The sequence below is a fragment of the Haliotis cracherodii genome, unplaced genomic scaffold (assembly GCF_022045235.1).
Source record: "Haliotis cracherodii isolate W230 unplaced genomic scaffold, xgHalCrac1.p SCAF_12, whole genome shotgun sequence".
NCBI classification, from domain to species: Eukaryota; Metazoa; Mollusca; class Gastropoda; order Lepetellida; family Haliotidae; genus Haliotis; species Haliotis cracherodii.
In genome coordinates, this window is record NW_027266267.1 from 25,658,952 (window position 1) to 25,686,334 (window position 27,383).

General features: G+C 41.7%; 2 protein-coding genes and 1 pseudogene across 2 annotated transcripts; all 3 read left to right on the top strand.

Moving 5' to 3' along the window:
- Nucleotides 1-10,530: 10,530 nt before the first annotated feature.
- On the top strand, nucleotides 10,531-13,135 carry LOC139457716 (beta-porphyranase A-like). Its single transcript, XM_071239070.1, has 3 exons — nucleotides 10,531-10,814; nucleotides 10,997-11,129; nucleotides 11,532-13,135. Exons 1-3 carry the CDS (start codon nucleotides 10,575-10,577, stop codon nucleotides 12,983-12,985), a joined length of 1,827 nt encoding a protein of 608 aa, XP_071095171.1. The 5' UTR covers nucleotides 10,531-10,574; the 3' UTR covers nucleotides 12,986-13,135.
- A 4,634-nt stretch (nucleotides 13,136-17,769) lies between these two features.
- LOC139457717 (funoran endo-beta-hydrolase-like) lies at nucleotides 17,770-21,009 on the top strand. The gene is made up of 3 exons (XM_071239071.1): nucleotides 17,770-18,015; nucleotides 19,175-19,307; nucleotides 19,520-21,009. Exons 1-3 carry the CDS (start codon nucleotides 17,770-17,772, stop codon nucleotides 20,980-20,982), a joined length of 1,842 nt encoding a protein of 613 aa, XP_071095172.1. The 3' UTR covers nucleotides 20,983-21,009.
- Nucleotides 21,010-22,435: 1,426 nt separating this feature from the next.
- On the top strand, nucleotides 22,436-25,419 carry LOC139457718 (beta-porphyranase A-like; annotated as a pseudogene).
- The last annotated feature ends 1,964 nt before the right edge of the window (nucleotides 25,420-27,383 follow it).

Consider the following 27,383-nt stretch of genomic DNA (forward strand, 5'->3'; position numbering starts at 1 on the left):
TGTGAAAAGATCAGACGGGACCCCGTTTTAGAATTACTCCAAAGCGGCGACTCAATGATCCAGATGGTCGTGTCGTGTTAACTGCCTTCATATACAAAATTGCTGAGTGAGGCGTTGCACAACAAACAACACGATCAGTTTCAAATTTTAGAAAAACGCTTCCACTAACTTTGCCTAACTTCTTCCTGGACACAGAGCTGACATATGGCTGTCTGGGTAGAAAATAACACAACAAAAAACATATAGGTCACTCACGTCCACCTTGTGTAGTTTGTAACCTCGAGCCGGAGCATGCAGCACGACAACGATCGCTTGGCTAAGGACAATGCATACCGCCAGGCCAGCACGGTTACTGATAATAATGACACATTTGGAGTCCCTGAAGTCACAGACCAGCGGGCTCGTCAACTGGTTGTTTCAAATTGCATAATCGGCAGTGAATTGAGCTGCGCCGCTCTTTATTCATCAATAAAGCCTACTTAACCAGCGATAATCCATTCAAGGCATTCTAATGACAGCCGCCGTTAATCTGTACAACTGACGAGACGTCTCATCTTTGAAATGTATGTAATTCCTAGTTGTTTATACAAGAGGCCACATCTGGGACCCCAAATAGACCAAAGTTTAAAAAGACACGGAAAAACATTAAGTTTGATTTATTTTAAATAAATGTCACTACAGATGTACAAAATCTTAGGATACATAACATTGGACATTCTGTCAAATAAAATGGAAAACAATTCTTTGAGGAATATGAGAACTTGTTTTATTATCCATGTTTTATTGTCCATGCATATGTATCATGTCATCTCAACGATTAATTTGCTCTGAGTTGGAATAAATCCCATCTCTCTCACAGTCAGAATAACGCCTTATGAAGTGGTAACGGCGTATTAAAAAACTGTTAACTTCACTTGTGGAATTAAATGAAAATGAGAAGGGAAATTAAACTTTATTTCAGACTTGAACGAACTAGTTTCTCGTCTACAGTTGGGGCATGGCGCAGTTTGAGATTTTTTAGCATTTATATTTCCACATTTAGTGGAAACCGACGCTGTTAACAAACACTGCTTATGTAAAGATATAAGGAGGAGTGAGTGAGTGAGTAAGTATGGTTTTACGCCGCTTTTAGCAATATTCCAGCAATATCACGGCGGGGGACACCAGAAATGGGCTTCACACATTGTACCCATGTCGGGAATGGAACCCAGGTCTTCGGCGTGTCGAGCGAACGCTTTAACCACTAGGCTACCCGACCGTCCCTATAAGGAGGACAATACAAAACTATACACATAACCGTAATTAAGCAGAGGCATGTATCCACATTGTACAACAAGTAAACTGTATTGTCTTAAACAAGGCAAGGGGGCGGTGGGGTAGGCCAGTGGTTAAAGCGTTCGCTCCTCATGCCGAAAGTTCGAGTTCGATTCCCGACAAGTGTACAATGTGTGAAGCCCATTGATGGTGTCCCCCGTCGTGGTATTGCTAGAAAGCTGCTAAAACCGGCGGCGTAAAACCATATTCACCCACTTTACTGAGGTAATTTTCAGCTCAAGGAGGTTGGGATTGATAAATAATTGATAAATCTGATTAAATTTTTTTTGGAAATATATATTTCGATCAGCGAATCTGTCAGATTCTAAACTGAAAGAATGGGTTGATTTTAAAATGTCTAGTTTAATTTTTCATTTTGACGCGTTAATACAGGCAGCCAAAGACTTTGAACAGTAATACCGTTTCTCAAAACAACATTTGGTTATATTCGATAAACACTTTCTAAGATTGTCAGCAATTATTTACTTTTACGTGCAGATAACTGAACAAGTTAAAATACGCCTTGGCGACGAGTTACATCCGTTGATAATTATTTTCCCCTTTATACTACGGACAAACATGCCACTCAGAAAGAAATAGTTTATATGTGTCACACGTTACATAAGCTGTATATATACAGACATTGGGCTTGTAATTTAGAAGTAAAGTCCACCTATAAGGTTTATGAGACACATTGGTGAAACACACGATGGTGCTGACAAACCTAGAAACATAATCTGGGCGAACCGGGATGCACAGCGAATTGTTCCCTGAAGTAAAAGTTATTATGTGGACAGTGTAGAACTAATGTACTGTCACAGAAGGAAGATTTCACTTGAACAACTCGTCAATCTTCGTCAATTTGTGACGTGCATTAGGGGATTAACGATATCCCCTCGGTCCTTAAACAGCTGTCACACCAGGGCTGCGTCCCCACGGCGATCTCGCGGTGTCCATGAAAAGTGCAGAACGCCGAGGTGCGCCCAGTAGGGTCTCCTACAACGCCGCAGTAACGCGGTGGCATCTTCATTTGAATCATTATTTTACCCAAGAGTTCAAACATATATCGGTTCATGAAAATCATAGGGTCATATCACGTCACGAGACAATAGTGTATTGTTTCCGTAATCCGGACGGCATTGTTGACGCCATTCGAATCTCATTGGTTCCTGAGGTCGGAATGACGTCACACTAAAAACGACGTTATAGCTGAAGACAAATTGTGGTTCAGCTGCTATTGCGATTTGCTGCCCATATTGGTAAACACTAAAATTCGTCTCTGTATTTAGACATCTTCTTCTGCAATAGATAGAACATCATATTCGTGTTCATATCTTACTATGTTTACGACGCTCTCGCTCGGGAAATACCGGAATTTAGACGCTCGTGTCGTAAGCATAGTATGACATGTACAATCCTATACAGAGCTCCAGATAAACTGCGTATCTGCGTGAAATACGCATCAGAAATGCAGAAATACGCACTAAAATATAATCCAAGCGTATCAAATACGCAACGAGCATTACAGATACGCTACAAAAATAAAACTTGTGCGTATCATCAAAATATTGTGAAGTAACCCTGCGTATTCGATTAGCAAATCAGCAACTTATTTTGAATTATAAACGGGCATTCCGTCAACCTTGCCAAACTCCACGATGACAGTTACATCATGATCATTTGCCATCACACTTTCTTGTGGAAGTATCGTGGTATTTTTGAGTCCTATAAAGCTCTCGAACCCACACGACACCAGTTTGCAGGGACAAGATGAATAGTGTTTTTAAATATTTAACTTAAATACCCACATCTGTAAAAACTAGTGGGTAACAGAAATTTGAATACGCAGATTGATTTACTGATACCCAATGATTTTAAAATATATGGGTAAAATACCCACAACACCAAAAGCTTATCTGGAGCTCTGCCGGCCTATAATATTCTCTATTTATTACCCATAGGGTTAGAACTGACCGAGTTCATAAAAATCGTATGCGCACTAGTGTAAATATCACTGCACGCGCACCAGTGTATTGTTTATGTCATCCGGACGGCATTGTTGACGTCATCCGGGCGGCATCATGGACGTCATTCGAATCATATTGTGACGTAAATACGGAATGACGTCACACTATAAACTACGTCATAGCTGAAGATTGTTGTCTTCTAAGACGGCGGGCGTGATAAGTGCATTTTTCTAAAGGGGAGCTCAAAACGATTAAGAAATAATTGTAATAAAGAAATCAATACACTCGCATGTGTGTCACTGATTTTACGAAACTCGTGTAAGCATTAATGTATTACTCTAGCTCTCGCTCGGGAAATACAAACATTCTGACACTCGTTTCGTAAAATCAGTATGACACACATGCTCCTATTATATTCTCTATCTAGATTTTTTCGATGACATATTTAAATATGAAAAAAAGTTCTTTAGGCTATTTTGGATGACAACGGCCCAGAAACTAACCCGATGTTAAACATGGGGAGAAAACATAAAGTACATTTTTATCAACTAAGTATAAGTAATTCATACATGCTGAGTGGAATTCATTCATATATCATCTTGAATTTATTCTCTTGTCTTATGCCTTGGGCATTATTATGTCAAACGTCAGAGGCAACTGCATGCAAATATCAAAAGGCTAGACGTCGTGGGAATTGTGAGTGAGTTTGGTTTTACGCCGCTTTTTGCAATATTCCAGCAATATCACGGCGGGGGACACCAGAAATGGGCTTCACACATTGTACCCATGTCGGGAATCGAACCCGGGTCTTCGGCGAGCGAACGCTTTAACCACTTGGCTACCCGACCTCCCCACGTCGTGGGAAAGAGATTAAAGATACGTTGTTCCACTAGGACATAAGCACCGACGCTAGTCTGTTGTCTCCATGTTTGAAATGCGTAACCGTGGCTTTGAACTCATTGAAACATTGAACATTCTCCATTTCACCAGATTTGGCAGTGCAAGATGCAACGTGTGTCGTTGATCATGTGATAAACTCAGTGAGTAATGTCTCTATTGTTATGTATAAATGGGAAAATTATTATTAATTTTGCAATGTCATTAATTATAAATTAAGGAATGAATGAATAAACAACATAACAATATAAATATTTCGTTTTTAATGATTTTATTACAAGGTACACAGGGTTATTATCTATCGTGAAGACGTCCGATTTTCGATCACAAATCACTTAATGTCGTTGATCCGACTCGTTAATGCGACACAATCATGTGCAACCAACGATGTCGGATTAACGAGACTTGACTGTATCCACCTCTTCCAGAACCTGAAGAAGGAACTGTCAGGAAGCATTATGCAAATAACGATGACGTCATTTCTGCCGTGGGGGACTTTTTACACCACCAGGAAGAAGCCTTCTAGAAACAAGTGGGATCCAGGTAATCCAGCATCCTTTGCAGAAGTGTGTGGACCTCGGAGGTGATTGTGTTGACAAATAATTAGCAACCAATTCCATCGACGCTGTCCATCATTGTCACTGTTCAGCCACCAGGTGTTTGGTGTTCACATGTGATCAGTGTCTGAAATACAGGTTTTAAAAAACAGAATTTCGATTCAGAATTAAGAACTTGTGTCAAAAGGGGGTCATGTTAAACCTCATTATGCTCTATTTTACTTCTTCTCATCGGACGCATGGACTCAAGCTAGGAGGTGAGGTAAAATGGGACTGAACGTCGCGTCCAAGATTACTGCACTTATATAACGACGTGCATGCACGTGTGTGTGTGTGTGTGTGTGTGCGTGCGTGCGTGCGTGCGTGTGTGTGTACTTGTACTAGTCCGGTCTGATGCCGATTTATAGTGCTAGCCCACTGAGATAAAATGCCGCAGTTTAACATGAATACCCCACTCAGACACAGTATACTGACTCCGAGCCGATCGGTTCTTGTTTTAGCCCTTAATGCCGAGCGCCAGACAGGGTAACAACAAGTACAATCTTTTAACGTCTTTTGGTATGACGTGGCCAGGGATCGAACCCCGGACCTTCCGCTCTCCAGGCGGACGCTCTACCAAAAGAAAAGTATACACCCATTTTTGATGGTGGCTAAAATTAAAACAAACAAGAAATGTTTTTTCGACAGTGATGTATTTGATTCATGATAACGTTTTGACCTGAGGTTTGCAGTGTTTCGGCGATTGTTTTCAGCCTAATAACATTTTAATAACGATGTAATTTCTTAGAAGATCTAATTATTAAGTGTATTCTTTCCTTTGCCAGGCAATTTAGAAATGAAGTCAATGACACCCCTAAAACGATAAAATCTTCTCTGCATTTGGCTTCCAAATGCTTTATTTTTGACAATTACCAAAAAACTTTCCGCAGAATTCCACATTTATTTCACTTCCTATAAATAACATTAAAACTACTGTTTCTTTTCAACGAATGTTCACCTTATGCCTAACAGTAATCTGTTATTGTCAGCGTTTTGCCTATTTCGCTGTCAGCGCGAGAGTAAATGGACTTTTCTCCATGGCGTTAAAAGCATTTACATGCAAGAAAATATGTCATCTCGAGCAACCTGTGCAACGAAACACATATGTTTACATAAGGGGAAAAATCTGGTTATACTTATATAACAGGGCGTTTTAAAGTGATATACGATAGAATTTGTCATTACGGTGACGGTGATGTGAGGCGAAATTGGGTTTAACGTCGCGTCGAAGATTATTGCACTTATATAGCGACGTGCATGTCCGTGTGTGTGTGGCTGCTTGTACTAGTCCGGACTGATGCCGATTTATAGTGCTAGCCCACTGAGATACCATGCCGCAGTTTAACATGGATACCCCACTCAGACACAGTATACTGACTCCGAGCCGACCAGTCCTTGTTTTATCTCCTTAATGCCGAGCTCCAGACAGGGTAACAACAAGTACCATATTTTAACGTCTTTTGGTATGACGCTGCCGGGGATCGAACCCCAGACCTTCCGCTCTACCACTAGACCACGGAGGCGGTTCATTTGTCATCACACAAAATATAATCCAGTCATCTGGTTACTCACAGTCTTGTAAAACCCTTACAAGTAAAAGAAAGAACACACCCATGTTTGATGGTGGTGACTCAAATAGAACAAACTAAAAATGGATTTTCGATTGTGATGTACTTGAAAGGGTATTTTACCTTTAAGTTTAAACTCAATTCACCTCACGTCACCTACATATTTTCGGTGTTTCCGTGTCGTATTGTATAATAGGAACAAAAAATGGTTTACGACGCTTGTGACAAACTAACTGAGGAAACAGGTCAAGGTAAAATGTTTTTCCGTCACACGACAGTGAATGCCTGGTTATAATCTCCAACTCTGGACACTTTCAAGACAAAACTAAAGACTTATCTCTTTAGATGTGTCTATGACCCTGTGTGAGGCGCTCTGAGCGACTACGTAGACGGAAATGGCGCTGAAGAAATGGACTTTATTATTATTATAACATGTCAGATGATTGATTTACCAACGCACGTTGTATTTTCGAGTCATGCTTATGTTAGCAGAAAGACCAAACACCTTGAAATACCTTTCTAACATTTTAACGACCATCAGGACATGGTGTATTGAGCAAGAAGGCTTCGCATTTATGTATATAACCCCTGCGAGGTTTGAGCGTGATTCGGAGCCAACAGGCTGACTCGGCGATCTGTATTAGGTTTAAAACGTCAACGCCAGAGAATAACCAGTCTCGATTATCTGCCGAAACAGATTCCACTGGGCGTAACAGGCAAACGGCGGTGAAAAATATATGAATGGATACCTGAAAATCAGTGACTGTAAGACACAAGACAGTGACTGGTATATGTCCTGGATCTTCTATACGTTGTCCAAACAGTAGTAGTAAACATGCTCCCATACACACACATTGACGTACGCTTGCCTGCACTGTGTCATGAACCAATTTCCACATACAGGGGTGGCCCAATCGTCTAAGGCGCAGCATGCCACTGGTAGAGTTCCATCTCGAAGCCACGACAGAAATCTGTGAGCATGTTTTCGAATCATAGTTCGCTCTGATGGTTCTAGGTTTGTCAGCCCGATACACGCCGTCGTGGGTTTCACCGAAGTGGTAAACGTATGAGACCTGCATTACTCCGGGCTTTCCTCCCATATTAAGCTGACACGTCGTGATATAACTTGAATACTGTTAAAAGCAGCGTTGAACCCAGCTGACACACTCATTCTACCCACATGTATTGTGTCTGTGTATTTGAATATATCGATGCCCAGATCTCATTTACGTCTATGACAACGTCCAAGGTGCCGCATTTTGCTGTGCAGTGTTACGTCCCTCAGACATGCCAATCCTGTGATTATGGGTTCGGATCCTTAGTTAACCACGACAATGACTGTTTACTGGTAAACCTCTAAAACCGGCACCATTTCCTCTAACATTTACCTGACATCGTGGTAAATTATAACTGAAATACTGTTCAAAGAGGTGTGAAGCAAACTCACTCACTCACTGACACCCCGTGGTATAACTGAAATACTGTTTAAAGAAGTGTGAAGCAAAACTCACTCACTGACACGCCGCGGTATAACTGAAATACTGTTTAAAGAGGTGTCAAGCAAAACTCACTCACTCACTGACACCCCGCGGTTTTACTGAAATACTTTCAAAGAAGTGTTAAACCAAACTCACTCACTCACTGACACGCCGTGATGTAATTGAAATATTGTTCAAAGAGATGTTAAACCAAACTTACATACTGACACGCCGCGGTTTTACTGAAATACTGTTTAAAGAAGTGCCAAACAAAACTCACTTACCCACTGACACGCCGTGATGTAATTGAAATATTGTTCAAAGAGGCATTAAACCAAACTTACTTACTGACACGCCGCGCTATAACTGAAATACTTTCAAAGAGGTGTTAAACCAAACCCACTCACTCACTAACACCCATGAGCCCAGGAATTCCAGCCTAGTTCGGCAAGGGTGGAAACTGGACTTTTAAAGTCAGTTAACTATCTTGCCTCGGGAAGATGACGTACCCCTTGAGGGGCATAGGGCCTTCACAACAGTTCTCCATCTGTTTCGGACTTGTGGTCTTCGCCTTGCTTCTCCCCATGACATGTGGATTGATCTGAGTTCTGATCCCAGGGTTCGTCGTCAGGTTGTTACGGTTCTTCCCCTCTTTCTCTTTCCTTGTGGGTTCCAGTCGAGTGCTTGTTTCGCGATGTTTCCTTGCGGCCTTCTTAGGATGTGACCTATCCACCACCTTTTCTTGATGGTATCTATTATTGGAGCTTGGTTTGTTCTGTTCCGTTCCAAAGTAACGTTATCTAGCGTTTGCTATTTTTTTTGCAAAAATCATATGTTCAAATTCATATTTTCTTTTGCCCGGTAGTTTAGACAGTTTAAAAGTATCAACACAGTTGAAACGCAAAACTGACAGTTGTTGAAGAAAGAAAAAAAAGAAAAGAAGAAAAATCAAATAATACTATGAATATATAACTTACCTAATTATAAGTTCAACGCTAAATATATATCTACAGACTCACGTAAGAAAAAATGTAAGCCAAAGGTTTTGAAACAAGCTATACCATGTTAACTACTGGCCTTGTCTTCTATTCTGCATTCATACTATTGGCATCCTCTTCCAATCCTCGGATGTTGTGTCAATCTTACTTTGACGGACAGACTCGATGTTATCCGACGGACTGCTGCAGATGTTTGCCGAGAGAATTAGAAACATGGCACTTGATCGTCAACAATAGATGCTATCTGTGCGTCTACAGACCTAATTATGTCAGGTGAGGGAACAGCTGGTCTTTTGGAGTATGTGAGTCTCGGATCGTTCGATCATTATCGGTACGGGGAGATTCATTGCTGAAATGGAAGGGTCTTTCCCTTAAGAAAGATTTGAAATAAATATTTTATGAAATACATATTAACAACTGTTTAGTCATAATGACGTTATTGCTAATTTAGCTAGATTTGACAGTACATTAAGGCAAAATATATATTATTTCGTAAAAAGTTCCGATTTAAATTCAATTCTAAATGGTAATTCACATTTAACGGCAGTAACAAATCTTGAAATTTTGAAATCAGTGCACAGTTTTATTCTATCTTCTTGCCGATTTAGAGATTTTGTCTGAGATGTTGGCTTTGCAATATGATACTGTGATGTTGTTGCGCTGGATGTAAATAATAACGCAGCTGTAGTAACGAAAGATAATCCAGTAATTAAACACTTACAGAACAATACTTATCTTTTATGTCATACATACATATATATATGTTCTTCTTTGCCAGTCGTCTAAGGCGCCTCGATTCGCTGTGCAGAGTTGCGTCCCTTGGGCACGCCAGAAACCTATGATTGGGTTCGAATCCCGGTTCGCCACAATTATGTTTCTAGGTTTGTCAGCACCATACCCGTGCTCGTGGGTTTCACCGAAGTGGTAATCGTCTGAGACCTGCATCACTTCGGGCTTTCCTCCCACATTAAGCTGACACGCCGAGATATAACTGGAATACTGTTAAAAGCGGCGTTAAACCCAACTCACTCACTCACTCACTCACTCTTCTTTGCCAATCCCTCCACTTTATGGTTGTTGTTGGTTTGTTGTTTAACGCCACACTCAGCAATGTTCCAGCTATATGACGGGGGTATGTAAATAATCGAGTCTGGACCAGACTATCCAGTGATTGACATCATGAGCAAAGCATCCACGCAATTGGGATTGATGAGATGCATCAACCAAGTCAGCGAGCCTGACCACCCGATCCCGTTAGTCGCCTTTTACGACAAGCTGAAGGTTGCTGAAGACCTATTCTACCCCGGAATTAAAAGACACGAGGGTGAGATCTTTTTATCATCCATAATCATTTTTCCAACTTTTTCAGTTTGTAGACAGTAAGAAGCAGTGTCTTAAGTGTAACATGTACTGCTAACAGTAACCAATCACGTCACAATGGTCTACAAAGCATTGTGATGCAATTTCATTGCAGCGATATCTGCAGTGTAGATATCGCTTGATCTCACCCAAGCGATATCTCCTGTGGAATCCAGTTTTGGATGATAAATCAAGTTAAAATATGTAACTAGTTACATGCCTGTGCACCACAGTGACTTCTTTTGGCCAAGCCCCTTCAGCTCGAGGCCACAGTGATTAGGCTAATCTGTGCACCGCGAGATAAGAAAACATAAATAGTATAGATACAAGAGCGCATACCAGAACAGTGTGTGTGTGTGATTCTTGGACACCGAAGGGACTACACGCAGCTGGGAACATGCGTGCCGCCCACATCGTGACTTGGCTGTTCTTCTGTCTGCCGTTCTTGCAATGCGACGAGACTATCACCATCTTTCCCGAGTTGCTGAAGATTGGAGATGGCGTTAACTTTGACCATGGACGCTGGAACGGCAAGAACGTCCTTGACAATACCCCTGATATTGCACGTGTCAAACAAATAGGAGCAACGACGGCCAGATGGGTGAAAGCCGAGGGTTCGGGCGGTGTCTTTGAGCACGTAAGGTCTATAGAAACTGTTTAACATTTTGATTACCAGTATTTACCAATTGGAAAATAACAGTGAAACCCCACATGCTTACGATAGAGTCGAAATCGTCAATTGATTTCTGATGAAAATGGAAAGGGTTTTATTTCTTCTATTTACTTAACAGGGTTATAACGTTTCGTTTATCTGTCCAGGCAACGGAAAACCCCCACAGGAAGGGATATCCCGACCCTGCATACTTCGATTCCCAAAAAGGGCAATTCGCACAAAAATACTTGGCCAACATGCAAGGATACGGTCAGCCGGAAATGGTCATGATGACGTCAGGTGAAAATGCCCCAATTATATTCACAAAACTTCATAACTGCCATCAGTGTGACGAGTGAACGCTTTAACCACCAGACCACTAGGCCATCCAACTTCCCCTACAGCCAAGTAAAGTTACTGGTTAGAATTGTCCTCATCAATCCATGCTTGTTGTAAGAGGCGACTAACGGGATTGGGTGGTCAGGCTTGCTGACTTGGTTGATGCATGTTATCGTATCCCAATTGCGTAGAAAGATGGTCATGATCTCAATCAGTGGATTGTCTGGTCCTGATTCCATCATAAAGATGGAGCTCAGAGTGCGGAGTTCAACAAACAAACAATCAAATAAATATTATTCCCTTACACGGATTTAAAAACTAGCAAGCTTACAAACTTGTTACCTATGATGTATGTATTTACAGGGAAGCTTTGGCCACACTGGATAGACAAATCCCACCACAAGGGGTTGTTTCCCAATAATATCGATGCTGCTGCGGAGTTTGAGTATCTTCTCATCGACGCTGTAGACAAAGGAACCAAAGGAACCCTTCCATTATTCTTTGAAGTCATCAACGAACCAGATGGCAAGTATGCCAGCACAAACTGGTCGACATTCATCTCATACCACGAAGTGACATCTAAGAAAATCAAATCGAAATATCCACAAATCAGAGTGGGAGGGCCCACGTATACAGGCGCATCTTCTAGTTATGACGCCAATGGATTCAGGGTCTGGAGCAAGATGGCTGACTTCATGGACATGGCTCTGGACCATCTCGACTTTTTCTCCTTTCACTCCTACGCTGGCCTGGACGTTCACGGAGGCGCTCACCAGTTCCATGCTTCTGAAGCAAAGTTGTTTGGTCTTCTTGACCTTATTGAGAGTTATGCCCATAAGAAGAAAGGAAAGTCGTTCGATGTAATCATCAGTGAATTTGGCATGGGGAGTATATCGGGGTTGGATGAACAGAAACCATCCCCTTTCATTGACTGGGGTCATATCTATCAACACAACGACCAAATGTTTACCTTCCTTCAACGTCGTGATGTGATGAGAAAGGTTGTTGCTTTCTTGCTGACCTACACTGAGCTTAAAGGACAAGCCAGCATCAACTACAGTTTGTTTGACAAGCACCACAACGTTAGGGATGTTGCTGACGCTTTCAAGTTCTGGATGAACTTCCGCAATGCGATGATGTTTTTGAGGGTGGACAGTCAGTTCCACAACGGTGAGAGAAACATTGTGCCTCACATCCTACTGGACAAATCTTCAGGAACTGTTTATATCCTTCTTCACAACCATGACCAAAAGCCCACGCACGTGAAGCTAAATTTTGACAAAGGTTGGCTCCATCCGACAAGTGGAAAGTCCACCTGTGAATATCTGAACGCACAGAAGAAACCGATCCTAGCTAAGGACCAATCAGTTCACGTCACTAACTCCATGGTAACTGTTCCTGCTGAAGCGAGTTGTTACTTCCAGTTCCACACAACCCACAACTTTGCCCATGCTCCGACTGTGACCCAGAACACCTACTACTCCACCGACATGGTTGTCCCCATTCACAACACCGTCGTCGATGTTAAAGTAAACGTCCCGAACATTGGCAACATTGACTTTGTTCGTCTGAGGATCAGTCTCAGCAGAGACAGCAAGGCCACTCACGGACCTCCAAAGACGATCATGATGAACAATCACCCATTGACCTCCTTCTACTCCCTCCAGGCTGGCCATTCCAGTTCCACGGTGTTTGAGACCTACGAGTATGACGTCCCTGCCAGCATCGTACGACAGCACAACAACGATGTTAAGATTACCTTTGTTCACACTGGAGGCTTTGTGTCTACCGTCGCATTGGTGGTAGGCAGGCACTGAATTATTTGTCAATGGTCAGAGAGAGAATTCACGATAAACGTAATTATGACGATACCCTTTGAAGCTTAAAACCTCAAACAATTAACAAAGACATCCTTATGCATTCGAGAAACAAAACAATTCCAACCACTGTATGTATGAATAAAGTCAGAGGTGAAAATGTTTCTTTCTTGTTTGGTAGTTATTTTTTTAGATAGGTTTTTATGTACAACGCGGCTCATCAGGGAGTTAGTAAATGTGGGATTTATATACACTTCCGCGCACACATTTCCGTCTACACTCGAAAACTGGATTTGACCAAAACATAAAAGAAACACTCATGTTCCAAAATACAAGTGATACCTGTATCAAACACATAACCTTCGAATAACAGTTTCTTGTTTGTGTCATGTTTATGCACAATCAAACGTGGGTGTGTACGTTCTACAGACGTTACAATGTAATATGGATTTACACAGTCTAGACCTTCCATGATAAGATTGGTCAAGAACCCAACAATATGTGTCGTCAGCATATGAACATCTCGCAATGCAGGTGCTCCTCCTGACCGTTCTGTGCAATCTCGCATGAGGGGAGTATTCACTCACAATTTCCCCTGGAACTTATTTTCGGAAGCGTAACAATGAAAAGTGGAAAGGTGAAAGCGGGCTTGACACCCCGGACGTTGGGGTAGCCTAGTGGTTAAAGCGTTCGCTCGTCACGCCGAAGACCCGGGTTCGATTCCCCCCATTGTTACAATGAGTGAAGCATATTTCTGGTGTCCGCGATATTGTTGAAATATTGCTAAAAGCAGGGTGAACAAATAACAAGCAAAGCGCCCACGTACTGTTTGGTCACTGTTTCGAAAGATTGTTTCCTCTGATAGTTGGAGCCGAACAATTTATTGTTCAATGATTCTTCAAGTGAATTATTAATTTTCGGTACAGTTTCATTGAACAATCCAGACCTTTATATGAATCATTTCCATACAGGTCACTTAAAATCCAGCCAGGAAGATTCCCAAATTCCTCAAACACAACCAGCACAACATCAAAGGTTATAGAAACCCACAAATGATTATGTTGAAAGGTATATATATTCAAGTGAGTGAGTGTGTTGGGTTTGACGCCGTTTTTAACAGTATTCCAGTTAAATCGCGGCATGTCAGCTTAATGTGGGAGGAAAGCCCGAAGTGATGCAGGTCTCAGACGTTTACCACTTCGGCGAAACCCACGAGCACGGGTATGGTGCTGACAAACCTAGAAACGTTATCGGGGCGAACCGGGATTCGAACCTACAATCACAGGTTTCTGGCGTGCCAAAGGGACACAACTCTGCACAGCGAATCGCGGCGCCTTAGACGACTGGGCCACGCGTGCCCCCACATATATTCAAGGCGAAACTCCATATATAAATCCATAAATTTCCACTAAAAGTCCGTGATTTTACGACATGTCTGCAGGCAAAGTTGTTAGAAGGTTGATGTCTGGTCCTAGTTATAAGTCTATACTGAAAACACAAGTAAGTTCAAAACACGACGTGAATATATGTCTAGATAACCAAGCCTCGGATATATGGCTAGACAAACACGACCTGGACATATCGTTAGATAACAACTTTAGATGTGTTTTCATGACGCTTGGGTGTCGACTTGAGGTATTAGGAAAACTCCAATTGCCGCAGGTGGAGATGATAAAGAGGTTAAGCACTTCAGTATAATCCACAAGGACGTATTTATTTGTGACAAAGGCTCATGTTCAGTAATAGCCGTAATTTATTTTCGCAAGAGACATTAAACATCTTTTACAAAAGATGATAAACCATTATCAAATCCTTCTTTGAAAAGTTGTCTCAGGAACATACTATGCATAAGAATTACATATTTTGGATGATAATTTGTGATCAATGACAAACAAAGATAACAGCGTTCCTGGTGCTGGTATTGACAGAAAAAAACATTAATAGGACTATTTGGACGTACATTTTATATCAACGGCACCTGTTCAAAACCTCAAACCTCCGAATCATTTAACATTACGTTAGGGACCACCATCAGCGCTAATTTCATCTTCAGTACTAAGAATAACAGAGTATATGAATCTAAATAGATAATCCAAGGAATGTTCTGCTTTTTTGCTAAGGCTAGATGGGATTAAGAAAAAAATAAACCTGTTCCCCAAATACTGAATATATTTGTGAAAAATAAAGTGTTGTGGGTTAAAAAAATGTGTTTGGCTTTTATTTTTCGGCTCTTTAAGCCGACTGAGAAAGATATGCTCCATCAAACCAAAACTGCTAGGGCCTCATGAATAATAAATGTCGATACCTTATTCATCTTCTTGGTCTTTACAGATGTTGATTGGCCTCACTGGCTGGACCAGTCCGAGCACCACGGCGTCTTCCCCAACAGCATCGACGTGGCAGCAGAGTTTACCTTTCAAGTCATGGAAGCAGTCGACACAGGAACAAATGAGAAGGTTCCTTTATTCTTTGAAGTCATCAATGAACCAGATTCACAGATTCACTATATGAACTGGACAATCATTGTTAAATTCACCAGGCTGTTGTCCAGAAACTGAAATTGAAGTATCCTCACACCCATGTTGGAAGCCCGACACACACTGATGCATCAGCTTCCCTTGCCCAATGTGATTTCAGCGCTTTTAAGAGGACGGAAGAGGAAGATGATCACAAACCATCACCTTGTCTTGACTGGGCATGCGCATGCCAACACAAAGCCCAAAAGTTTGGATGGCATGGGTGGCCTAGTCGCTGTGCAGAGTTGCGTCCCTTGGGCACCTCAGAAACTTATGATTGTGGATTCGACTACAGTTTCAAACTGATTATGTTTCTAGGTTTGTCAGCACCATACCAGTGCTTTTGAGTTTCACCAAAGTGGTGAACGTCTAAGACCTGCATTTCTTCGGGCTTTCCTCCAATATCAAGCTGACACACCGTGATATAACTGGAATATTGTTGAAAGTGGCTTTTAAATCACTTACTCAAAGAGATCAACATTCAGCTTTCTAGCCCTACTTTTCGTAAGGTTTTGTGGTTAAATTTGATCTGCTATAGTCGTTAATAGTGTCTATCCGTCTGAATTTCTGAAAGAGGATAATCAATCCTTGAACGGAAACCGAATAATTATTGTGCTTGGTCATGTAACATGTTACAGTCGTCTATGACATGACAGAATATCTTAAGGTAACTATTTGTGTTCTTTCAAAATTAATCAATTGATCTTTTTACGACCGGACATTGTGCAACTAAAACAGCAAAAGTCAGCCAAGCAAATACATATATTATGGAACATTGTGCAGAAAATAAATAGATCAGAGATGTAATAACTCAAGTTCACTGTTCTGATCAATTGAAACTTTCCTATAAGCAGCTACCCAACTCCAAAGACAAGAAGAAATATTTACAGTTGAAGTTGAGAAATGTGGGGGTTGAGGGTGTTTGCCGGGATTTTGTCTTGAAACCAAATATGTTTTTAATTCTAACTACGAGCCAACACATTTCTTAAAAAACACATTGCAAAAATATAATTTCTTCGACAGAAAAATTCTTTTTTTTTCTGACAATTTGAAATATAATCATTTTTGTCAAAAATTTTCGGGGACTTTTTTTTCCGATTAATATGGATATCGTCCCCACCAAAGCGACCAAAAGAGTCGGGTGGTCAGAATCAGGCACGGTGACATGGTTGATAGCTCGTGAATGAACCCCGAATCGTTGCTTATAATATCAATCAATGGATTGACTGGTCCAAACTCGATTATTTACAGGTCGTCGTCATATACCTGGGATATTGCTCAGTTCGATGTTGATTAACGCAGCAAGCAAGATTCAAATTATCCTTTGTTTCCTTTGAGTAACCTAATTGTGTCTACGCCTCTTAGGATGCCAAACACTACAGACGTTCTTGTATGTTTGCATTTTTGTGGCCGTAGTCAGCAATAATACAACTATATCACATCAGCCTTCATGTGTGATGCACAATTTGCTTATATTGTCACAGTTGCACCACATCGATATTTTGTTTGTTGGTATGTTGTTTAACACCGCACTCAGCAATATTCCAGCTATATGATCATGACGCACATCGATATTTCGCTGTCGTTACACACCACATGGTTTTGTATCCACTTGGGCACACAGAATCACTCCAATGCCATCTGACATTTCATCAATATTATCACAAATCTCTATCATGAAGATATCATTCAAAATATTTGTATATGCTACAGCTAAATGTTAGTCACTGCACATGCCACTGTTATGTTTTAAATGTACCCCTCTCTACCAACACGAATATATATAATATATGTTTACAATTATGTACTAATAATACATTGGCGTCTCAGTTACAACAGGGGCGGTCGGGTAGCCTAGTGGTTAAAGCGTTCGCTCGTCACGCCGAAGACCCGGGTTCGATTCCCGACATGGGTACAATGTGTGAAGCCCATTTCTGGTGTCCCACGCCGTGATATTGCTGGAATATTGCTAAAAGCGGCGTAAAACTATATTCACTCACCCACTCACTCAGGTACAACACATTCAACTAACAATAACCCACTGATTTCATGAAAATATACTTCAGTGCCACACATACGGTAAGGTTTATAATTAAAATACAATTTAACATTAACCTACTTGGGTGTCTTTTTACGGTTACAATGTCTGTATTCACAGTTGGGGTCGTGTAACTGATAAGGTAGAAACATTCTTTCCTATGCATGTATATAAAGTACAGCTGTGTCAACTGATTAGCACTCGTTCTCTCGTTGGGCGATATATCTAGCATGAAAACAGCAGACATGAAATGTCTGACACTTTTCGTGTCTATTCTATCAAGCGCAAGATGTGATTACACCGTGTCCATCTTTCCTGAAATTCTGAAGATTGGTAAAGTTACACATTTCGACCACGGGCGATGGAATGGGAAGAATGGATTGGACAGCTCAACAACAATTCCTCTTGTTAAGGAGGTTGGAGCAACCGCAGCCAGGTGGTTGAACAGAGACTTGGGAAATGGGTTGTTTGAGAAGGTGGGACATATTATATTATTTCCGAATCTTTAAATAGCATTGTATTGCTCCTCCATCTAAATGAGTGAGCGAGAGAGTTTGGTTTAACGCCGCTTTTAACAGTATTTCAGTTATGTCACAGCGTGTCAGCTTGATGTGGGAAGAAAGCCTGAGGTGATGCATGTGTCTAACGTCTACCACTTTGGTGCAAACCAAGAGTAGGGAGACAAACCTAGAAACATAAACGGGGCAAACGGGATTCGAACTCACGATCATACGTTTCTCGCTTGCGCCTTTGACGACTGGGCCACCTCTAAAAGAAGGAATCTTTAAGGGACTGGGTTTTATGCCGCTTTTAGCAACATCATAGCAATATCATGACAGGGCACACAGTGTGGATGAGTTGGTAGTGTTTCATTGCATACAACAACTGGTGGCCGAATTGATGTCCCCCCATGGTCATAGAAACGTGGTCTAACTTAGTTTACTGGTGGACTAATGCCAATATGTACTGGTGATAACTTAAATTTTTTTCGCTGTCCTTTGTTAACAGGTTTTAATTATTAGAAACATGTTTCTATCGTTTTAAAGCTAAACATAAAACACACTCACCCACCCACTCAGTATTCCCACTCACCCACTCACTCACCCACTCGCCAACTCACTATCTCACTCGCCCACTCAGTGTCCCACTCACCCACTCATTATCTCACTCGCCCACTCGCCCACTCACCCACTCACTATCTCATTCTCTCACAATGTACCCGTGTGAGGAGTGAACCAAGGCACCTCGTGAGGACCGAGGTGTAAGGCTAGCTTTTAGCCTTATGCAACTGTAATGCCACTTAATACATATCACTACCCAACGATCCAACTTACAAGATAAATTCAGCAATGGCATACTAATACCAATCGTGTAAGGGGCATGATAAAATTTCAAGAGGTACAGAACGCACTGGAGGCCCATTCACTGAGGTAACGCGACTGGTTGTGCAGTGTTACGCCCCTTTGGCCTGCCAGAGACCTAAGATCAAAGGTTCGAATCCTGGTTAGTCCTAATATTGTTTCAGCAACGAAGCATGTTGACACGCCGTAATATAAAACAGTCCACAGCAGCTTAAAACTCTCACTCTCTCACTCACTCAGTCAACATTTAACTCTCTATCACGTTTCATGTCAGGCACCTGAGAACCCCAACAAGAGGGGCTATCCTGACCCGAAGTACTTTCAGGCCCATCAAAACGAAATCAGCAGCAGTTACTTGAACGTCGTGAATGGATATGGCAATCCTGAAGTTGTCATGGAAATAAAAGGTATTTCAATTTTTATTCCAGTGTGAATCAATAGAGGTTAGCACGCGAGTGTGTTTTTGGGAGTGTCTTTCTTATATTCTATGGTCGAAAGAAGTAACCTCATATCTCACAAATAATAATGTATAATGTCGTCATAATATCCGTTAAAAGTTGTTGACAGAAGAGGATGCACTTTCATTCACTCACTCAGAGGCATTATTTTTCTTATTTAGGTTTGTATTGGCCTCATTGGATGGACACCTCGGCCCACCACGGATTCTTCCCTAACAACATCGATGCGGCAGCCGAGTTCGTCTTCCTGCTGGTCGACGCGGTCAACAAAGGAACCAATGGAAAACCGCCTCAATTCTTTGAAGTTATCAATGAACCAGATGGTCAATGGAAGAACACAAACTGGACTACCTTTATCACATTTCACCAGGCAGTGGCTCAGAAAATTAAGGCAAAATATCCAAATATCAAGGTCGGTGGGCCAACGTATACTGGAGCTTCAATTTTGTTTGACCGTAATGACTTCCGGACTTGGAAGACATTGGCAGAATTTCTAGACATGGCTCTGAACCATTTAGACTTTTTCTCGTTTCATTCCTACTCAAGTATGGATGTGAGTGGAGGCTCACACCATTTCCACGGGAGCTCCGAAGCTAAGCTCTTTGGTCTTCTGGATCTGGTTGAGAGCTATTCTCAGAAGAAGAAAGGTAAATTGATTGATATCATTGTCAGTGAATTTGGTCTCGGTCCGGTATCAGGACTTGATGTACAGAAACCATCCACCTTTCTTGACTGGGCGTATATTTATCAACATAATTCCCAGATATTCACCTTTCTACAACGTCGGGATGTCATGAGAAAAGCGGTAGCTTTCCTGCTCACATCTACTGAACTTAAAGGGCAGGCAAGTATTAACTATAGCATCCTTGATAAAAACCACAACGAGAGGGACATTGCGCAAGCTTTCAAGTTCTGGAAGTCCATCTATGACACAATGACATACTTGCGAGTAGACAGTCAGTTCCATAATGCTGAGAGGAAGATTGTACCCCACGTTTTAGTTGATCAAGGGAACGGCAGCCTCAGCATTCTCCTCCATAACAATGACCAAAAGCCAAGTCATGTGACCCTACATTTTGACAAAGGTTGGTTCCATCCGACAAGTGGAAAGTCCACCTGTGAATATCTAAACGCACAGAAGAAACCAACTCTAGCTACAAACCAACCAGTTCATGTCACTAACTCCATGGTAACCGTTCCTGCTGAAGCGAGTTGTTACTTCCAGTTCCACACAACCCACAACTTTGCCCATGCTCCGACTGTGACACAGAACACCTACTACTCCACCGACATGGTAGTCCCCATTCACAACACCGTCGTCGATGTTAAAGTAAACGTCCCGAACATTGGCAACATTGACTTTGTTCGTCTGAGGGTTAGTGTCAGTTTCAGCATGAAGTCTCCCCATCAGAAACTAAAGTCGGTGGTTGTTAACACGCACACCTTGACGTCCTTCTACTCACTGCATACCCACAGCGGCGCTGGTGAAGACACTGTATGGGAGGTCTTTGAGTACAACGTCCCCAACAACATGCTACACCAACACAACAATGACGTCAAACTTAGCTTCTCCGAGGCTGGGGGTTATCTGTCTACTGTGGCAGTGATCGTTGGGAGTCACTGAGGGTGATACGTGTAAGGAATCCCAAAAACTGAATGAATAATATTTCAGAATCTGATTATGATCAAAACATTTAATAGGTGCTTAACATCTAACATCGTGAACTACATGCTGTGTATAACAAATACCCATGTGGACGTATTACAACTACAATGAACTTTCAAATGGTGAAAGTGAGCTATTTATAAGAAATACTTTAGAACGGACTACAGAAAACACATCTATCCATCCTTCTCTGTAACAATGAAATACAAAAATTTACAGTAGTGAGAGAACTTCTGCTTTATTTATTGTGAACGATATAATTTTTACATTCCTTTTTTTTATCCCAGGAACATTTGTGTTGGGATACCTTGATCATTTGATCATATAGTCACGATCTCAGTTGACACAAATATACCTTGAGGTTCTGACAATGCGCTCTTTGGTTTTGGTAAAGGATAAACAACTGATCACCAATTCCCTTCAAGTTGAAAGTGAAAATGCTACGGGGTCTAGAAAGATCTCTATATATTACATAGAATACATGACCATGCGTGCTCATAAACTCAGGGCTAAACGTTGTAAGGTTTTAAATTACTGATTTGTAACTATTTGCAACAAAGACGAAACATTTATGTCATCATTGGACTATAGGTATCCTCACACCAGCTAAACATTTCAAAGCAGCCAGCATTCTGCACTGTGGCATACGAAATGCCACATAACATGGCTCGGCATCTGGCGTACCAAAGTGATGTGTTGTGAGGGAATTTACTGCAAAGCTGATTCAAAGGATTATGCATATTTAAAATAATAAAAAGGTTGTCTTTCTTGAAAGCAGGCTAGACTTGTATCATCAACAATTGCTTCAATTTAGATATTATGTTTTAATTGTGAGTATTTCAAAATGCTTTTGAATACCTTTGCAGCAAAAGCAGGAGCAAGTTGCTCAACGTTCTTACGCTATGACGTGATTACACATTCATCATATTGTGATACAACCTATCAACACATGTACACACGCACGGACACCTATACGTACATGCCGATACACGCTCACACAAACACTCGAAACATATTCAAACCTGCACTCTCTCTCTCTCTCTCTCTCTCTCTCTCTCTCACACACACACACACACACACACACACACACACACACACACACACACACACACACACACACACACACACACACACACACATGATGAGCAGGTTTAACTGCTTCATTTCAGAAAATTTGCAAATAACGATCTTGGTTTAAGGTCACTTACTGGTACATAAATAGATAAGTGCCAACTTTACATTTATTATCACATTAGAAGTTCAAAAAGGTGACTTCAGCTCGAGGCCATGGTGATCTATGCACCTTGAGATAAGAAAACGTTATGGAAATTTATATAAGTTTTACAAGAGCACATACCAGAACAGTGTGTGTGATTCTTGGACATCAAAGGGACTACACGCAGCTGGCAACATGCGTGCCGCCCATATCGTGACATGGCTGTTCTTCTGTCTGCCGTTGGTGCAATGCGACGAGACTATCACCATCTTTCCCGAGTTGCTGAAGATTGGAGATGGTGTTAACTTTGACCATGGACGCTGGAACGGCAAGAACGTCCTTGACAACATCGTCGATGATATTGCACGTGTCAAACAAATAGGAGCAACGAGGCCAGATGGGTGAAAGCCGAGGGTTCGGGCGGTGTCTTTGAGCACGTAAGGTCTATAGAAACTGTATAACACTCTGAATACCAGTATTGTCCTATGGCGTAATGTGTAAGAAATTGTCTGTAGTTATGTGGTGAGTGAGTGAGTGAATTGCGGTGCCTTAAGCAATTCAACCGTCAGTACCCCGTGAGAACAATGAGAACCCACATGTGTCACACATATAAATACAGCCTTACAGACCTTTGGCCTCATAAATCATAAAACATATAAAACGTTTATCGAAGGTTATTGGTAGTTGTCGGTAGTTGTCGGTAGTTATCGGTAGTTGTCGGTAGTTGTCGGTAGTTATCGGTAGTTGTCGATAGTTGTCGGAAGGGAACGACCGTTTAAATATCCAACTGGTTGTATCTTTGTTTGAGATATATGTTTGTTTTCTGTCACTGGTTCAAAACAAACTACGTGGCAAAGGAAAGTAAACACCAATGTCTGAGGGTGGCTACAAACGAACAAAAATGATGCATTTTGATACAACTGAAATTGTGTTGCTGAAATCCTATTTGTCAGCAAATATTTTGTATATACAGTTAACTATCTCCTCCTGTTTCCGCACCCACAACCCCACATCCAAACTATCATCTTGTAATCGATGCATGCAGTTTACAAATGCAGGTACGGACAAATAACAGTGAAACCCCACATGCTTACGATAGAGTCGAAATCGTCAATTGATTTCTGATGAAAATGGAAAGGGTTTTATTTCTTCTATTTACTAACTAGGATTATAACGTTTCGTTTATCTGTCCAGGCAACGGAAAACCCCCACAGGAAGGGATATCCCGACCCTGCCTACTTCGATTCCCAAAAAGGGCAATTCGCACAAAAATACTTGGCCAACATGCAAGGATACGGCCAGCCGGAAATGGTCATGATGACGTCAGGTGAAAATGCCCCAATTATATTCACAAAACTTCATAACTGCCATCAGTGTGACGAGTGAACGCTTTAACCACCAGACCACTAGGCCATCCAACTTCCCCTACAGCCAAGTAAAGTTACTGGTTAGAATTGTCCTCATCAATCCAGGCTTGTTGTAAGAGGCGACTAACGGGATTGGGTGGTCAGGCTTGCTGACTTGGTTGATGCATGTTATCGTATCCCAATTACGTAGAAAGATGGTCATGATGTCAATCAGTGGATTGTCTGGTCCTGATTCCGTCATAAAGATGGAGCTCAGAGTGCGGAGTTCAACAAACAATCAAATAAATATTATTCCCTTACACGGATTTAAAAACCAGCAAGCTTACAAACTTGTTACCTATAATGTATGTATTTACAGGGAAGCTTTGGCCACACTGGATAGATAAATCCCACCACAAGGGGTTGTTTCCCAACAATATCGATGCTGCTGCAGAGTTTGAGTATCTTCTCATCGACGCTGTAGACAAAGGAACCAAAGGAACCCTTCCATTATTCTTTGAAGTCATCAACGAACCAGATGGCAAGTATGCCAGCACAAATTGGTCGACATTCATCTCATACCACGAAGTGACAGCTAAGAAAATCAAATCGAAATATCCACAAATCAGAGTGGGAGGGCCCACGTATACAGGCGCATCTTCTAGTTATGACGCCAATGGATTCAGGGTCTGGAGCAAGATGGCTGACTTCATGGACATGGCTCTGGACCATCTCGACTTTTTCTCCTTTCACTCCTACGCTGGCCTGGACGTTCACGGAGGCGCTCACCAGTTCCATGCTTCTGAAGCAAAGTTGTTTGGTCTTCTTGACCTTATTGAGAGTTATGCCCATAAGAAGAAAGGAAAGTCGTTCGATGTAATCATCAGTGAATTTGGCATGGGAAGTATATCGGGGTTGGATGAACAGAAACCATCCCCTTTCATTGACTGGGGTCATATCTATCAACACAACGACCAAATGTTTACCTTCCTTCAACGTCGTGATGTGATGAGAAAGGTTGTTGCTTTCTTGCTGACCTACACTGAGCTTAAAGGACAAGCAAGCATCAACTACAGTTTGTTTGACAAGCACCACAACGTAAGGGATGTTGCTGACGCTTTCAAGTTCTGGATGAACTTCCGCAATGCGATGATGTTTTTGAGGGTGGACAGTCAGTTCCACAACGGTGAGAGAAACATTGTGCCTCACATCCTACTGGACAAATCTTCAGGAACTGTTTATATCCTTCTTCACAACCATGACCAACAGCCCACGCACGTGAAACTAAATTTTGACAAAGGTTGGCTCCATCCGACAAGTGGAAAGTCCACCTGTGAATATCTGAACGCACAGAAGAAGCCAATCCTAGCTAAGGACCAACCAGTTCACGTCACTAACTCAATGGTAACTGTTCCTGCTGAAGCGAGTTGTTACTTCCAGTTCCACACAACCCACAACTTCGCCCATGCCCCGACTGTGACACAGAACACCTACTACTCCACCGACATGGTTGTCCCCATTCACAACACCGTCGTCGATGTTAAAGTAAACGTCCCGAACATTGGCAACATTGACTTTGTTCGTCTGAGGATCAGTCTCAGCAGAGACAGCAAGGCCACTCACGGACCTCCAAAGACGATCATGATGAACAATCACCCCTTGACCTCCTTCTACTCCCTCCAGGCTGGCCATTCCAGTTCCACGGTGTTTGAGACCTACGAGTACGACGTCCCTGCCAGCATCGTACGACAGCACAACAACGATGTCAAGATTACCTTTGTTCACACTGGAGGCTTTGTGTCTACCGTCGCATTGGTGGTAGGTAGGCACTGAATTATTTGTCAATGGTCAGAGAGAGAATTCACGATAAACGTAATTATGACGATACCCTTTGAAGCTTAAAACCTCAAACAATTAACAAAGACATCCTGTATTCTTCAAGGTAATGCATTCGAGAAACAAAACAATTCCAACCACTGTATGTATGAATAAAGTCAGAGGTGAAAATGTTTCTTTCTTGTTTGGTAGTTATTTTTTAAGATAGGTTTTTATGTACAACGCGGCTCATCAGGGAGTTAGTAAATGTGGGATTTATATACACTTCCGCGCACACATTTCCGTCTACACTCGAAAACTGGATTTGACCAAAACATAAAAGAAACACTCATGTTCCAAAATACAAGTGATACCTGTATCAAACACATAACCTTCGAATAACTGTTTCGTGTTTGTGTCATGTTTATGCACAACCAAACGTGGGTGTGTACGTTCTACAGACGTTACAATGTAATATGGATTGACACAGTCTAGACCTCCCATGATAAGATAGGTCAAGGACCCAACAATTTGTGTCGTCAGCATATGAACATCTCGCAATGCAGGTGCTCCTCCTGACCGTTCTGTGCAATCTCGCATGAGGGGAGTATTCACTCACAATTTCCCCTGGAACTTAATTTCGGAAGTGTAATAATGAAAAGTGGAAAGGTGAAAGCGGGCTTGACACCCCGGACGGTGGGGTAGCCTAGAGGTTAAAGCGTTCGCTCGTCACGCCAAAGAGCCGGGTTCGATTCCCCCCATTGTTACAATGAGTGAAGCATATTTCTGGTGTCCGCGATATTGTTGAAATATTGCTAAAAGCAGGGTGAACAAATAACAAGCAAAGCGCCCACGTACTGGGTGGTCACTGTTTCGAAAGATTGTTTCCTCTGATAGTTGGAGCCCAACAATTTATTGTTCAATGATTCTTCAAGTGAATTATTAATTTTCGGTACAGTTTCATTGAACAATCCAGACCTTTATATGAATCATTTCCATACAGGTCACTTAAAATCCAGCCAGGAAGAGCCTCCCGGATCCCAGATTCCTCAAACACAACCAGCACAACATCAAAGGTTATAGAAACCCACAAATGATTATGTTGAAAGGTATATATATTCAAGTGAGTGAGTGTGTTGGGTTTGACGCCGTTTTTAACAGTATTCCAGTTAAATCGCGGCATGTCAGCTTAATGTGGGAGGAAAGCCCGAAGTGAAGCAGGTCTCAGACGTTTACCACTTCAGTGAAACCCACGAGCACGGGTATGGTGCTGACAAACCTAGAAACGTTATCGGGGCGAACCGGGATTCGAACCTACAATCACAGGTTTCTGGCGTGCCAAAGGGACACAACTCTGCACAGCGAATCGCGGCGCCTTAGACGACTGGGCCACGCGTGCCCCCACATATATTCAAGGCGAAACTCCATATATAAATCCATAAATTTCCACTAAAAGTCCGTGATTTTACGACATGTCTGCAGGCAAAGTTGTTAGAAGGTTGATGTCTGGTCTTAGTTATAATTATATACTGAAAACACAAGTAAGTTCAAAACACGACGTGAATATATGTCTAGATAACCAAGCCTCGGATATATGGCTAGACAAACACGACCTGGACATATCGTTAGATAACAACTTTAGATGTGTTTTCATGACGCTTGGGTGTCGCCTTGAGGTATTAGGAAAACTCCAATTGCCGCAGGTGGAGATGATAAAGAGGTTAAGCTCTTCAGTATAATCCACAAGGACGTACTTATTTGTGACAAAGGCTCATGTTCAGTAATAGCAATAATTTATTTTCGCAAGAGACATTAAACATCTTTTACAAAAGATGATAAACCATTATCAAATCCTTCTTTGAAAAGTTGTCTCAGGAACATACTATGCATAAGAATTACATATTTTGGATGATAATTTGTGATCAATGACAAACAAAGATAACAGCGTTCCTGGTGCTGGTATTGACAGAAAAAAACATTAA

What these genes read in the sequence shown, in the direction of transcription:
- LOC139457716 (XM_071239070.1), top strand. Translation starts at nt 10,575, where the DNA reads ATGCGTGCCGCCCACATCGTGACTTGGCTGTTCTTCTGTCTGCCGTTC. An exon ending in CGGGCGGTGTCTTTGAGCAC is followed by an intron (nt 10,815 to 10,996) that starts GTAAGGTCTATA and finishes TTATCTGTCCAG; the next exon opens with GCAACGGAAAACCCCCACAG. An exon ending in AATGGTCATGATGACGTCAG is followed by an intron (nt 11,130 to 11,531) that starts GTGAAAATGCCC and finishes ATGTATTTACAG; the next exon opens with GGAAGCTTTGGCCACACTGG.
- LOC139457717 (XM_071239071.1), top strand. Translation starts at nt 17,770, where the DNA reads ATGAAAACAGCAGACATGAAATGTCTGACACTTTTCGTGTCTATTCTA. An exon ending in GAAATGGGTTGTTTGAGAAG is followed by an intron (nt 18,016 to 19,174) that starts GTGGGACATATT and finishes GTTTCATGTCAG; the next exon opens with GCACCTGAGAACCCCAACAA. An exon ending in AGTTGTCATGGAAATAAAAG is followed by an intron (nt 19,308 to 19,519) that starts GTATTTCAATTT and finishes TTTCTTATTTAG; the next exon opens with GTTTGTATTGGCCTCATTGG.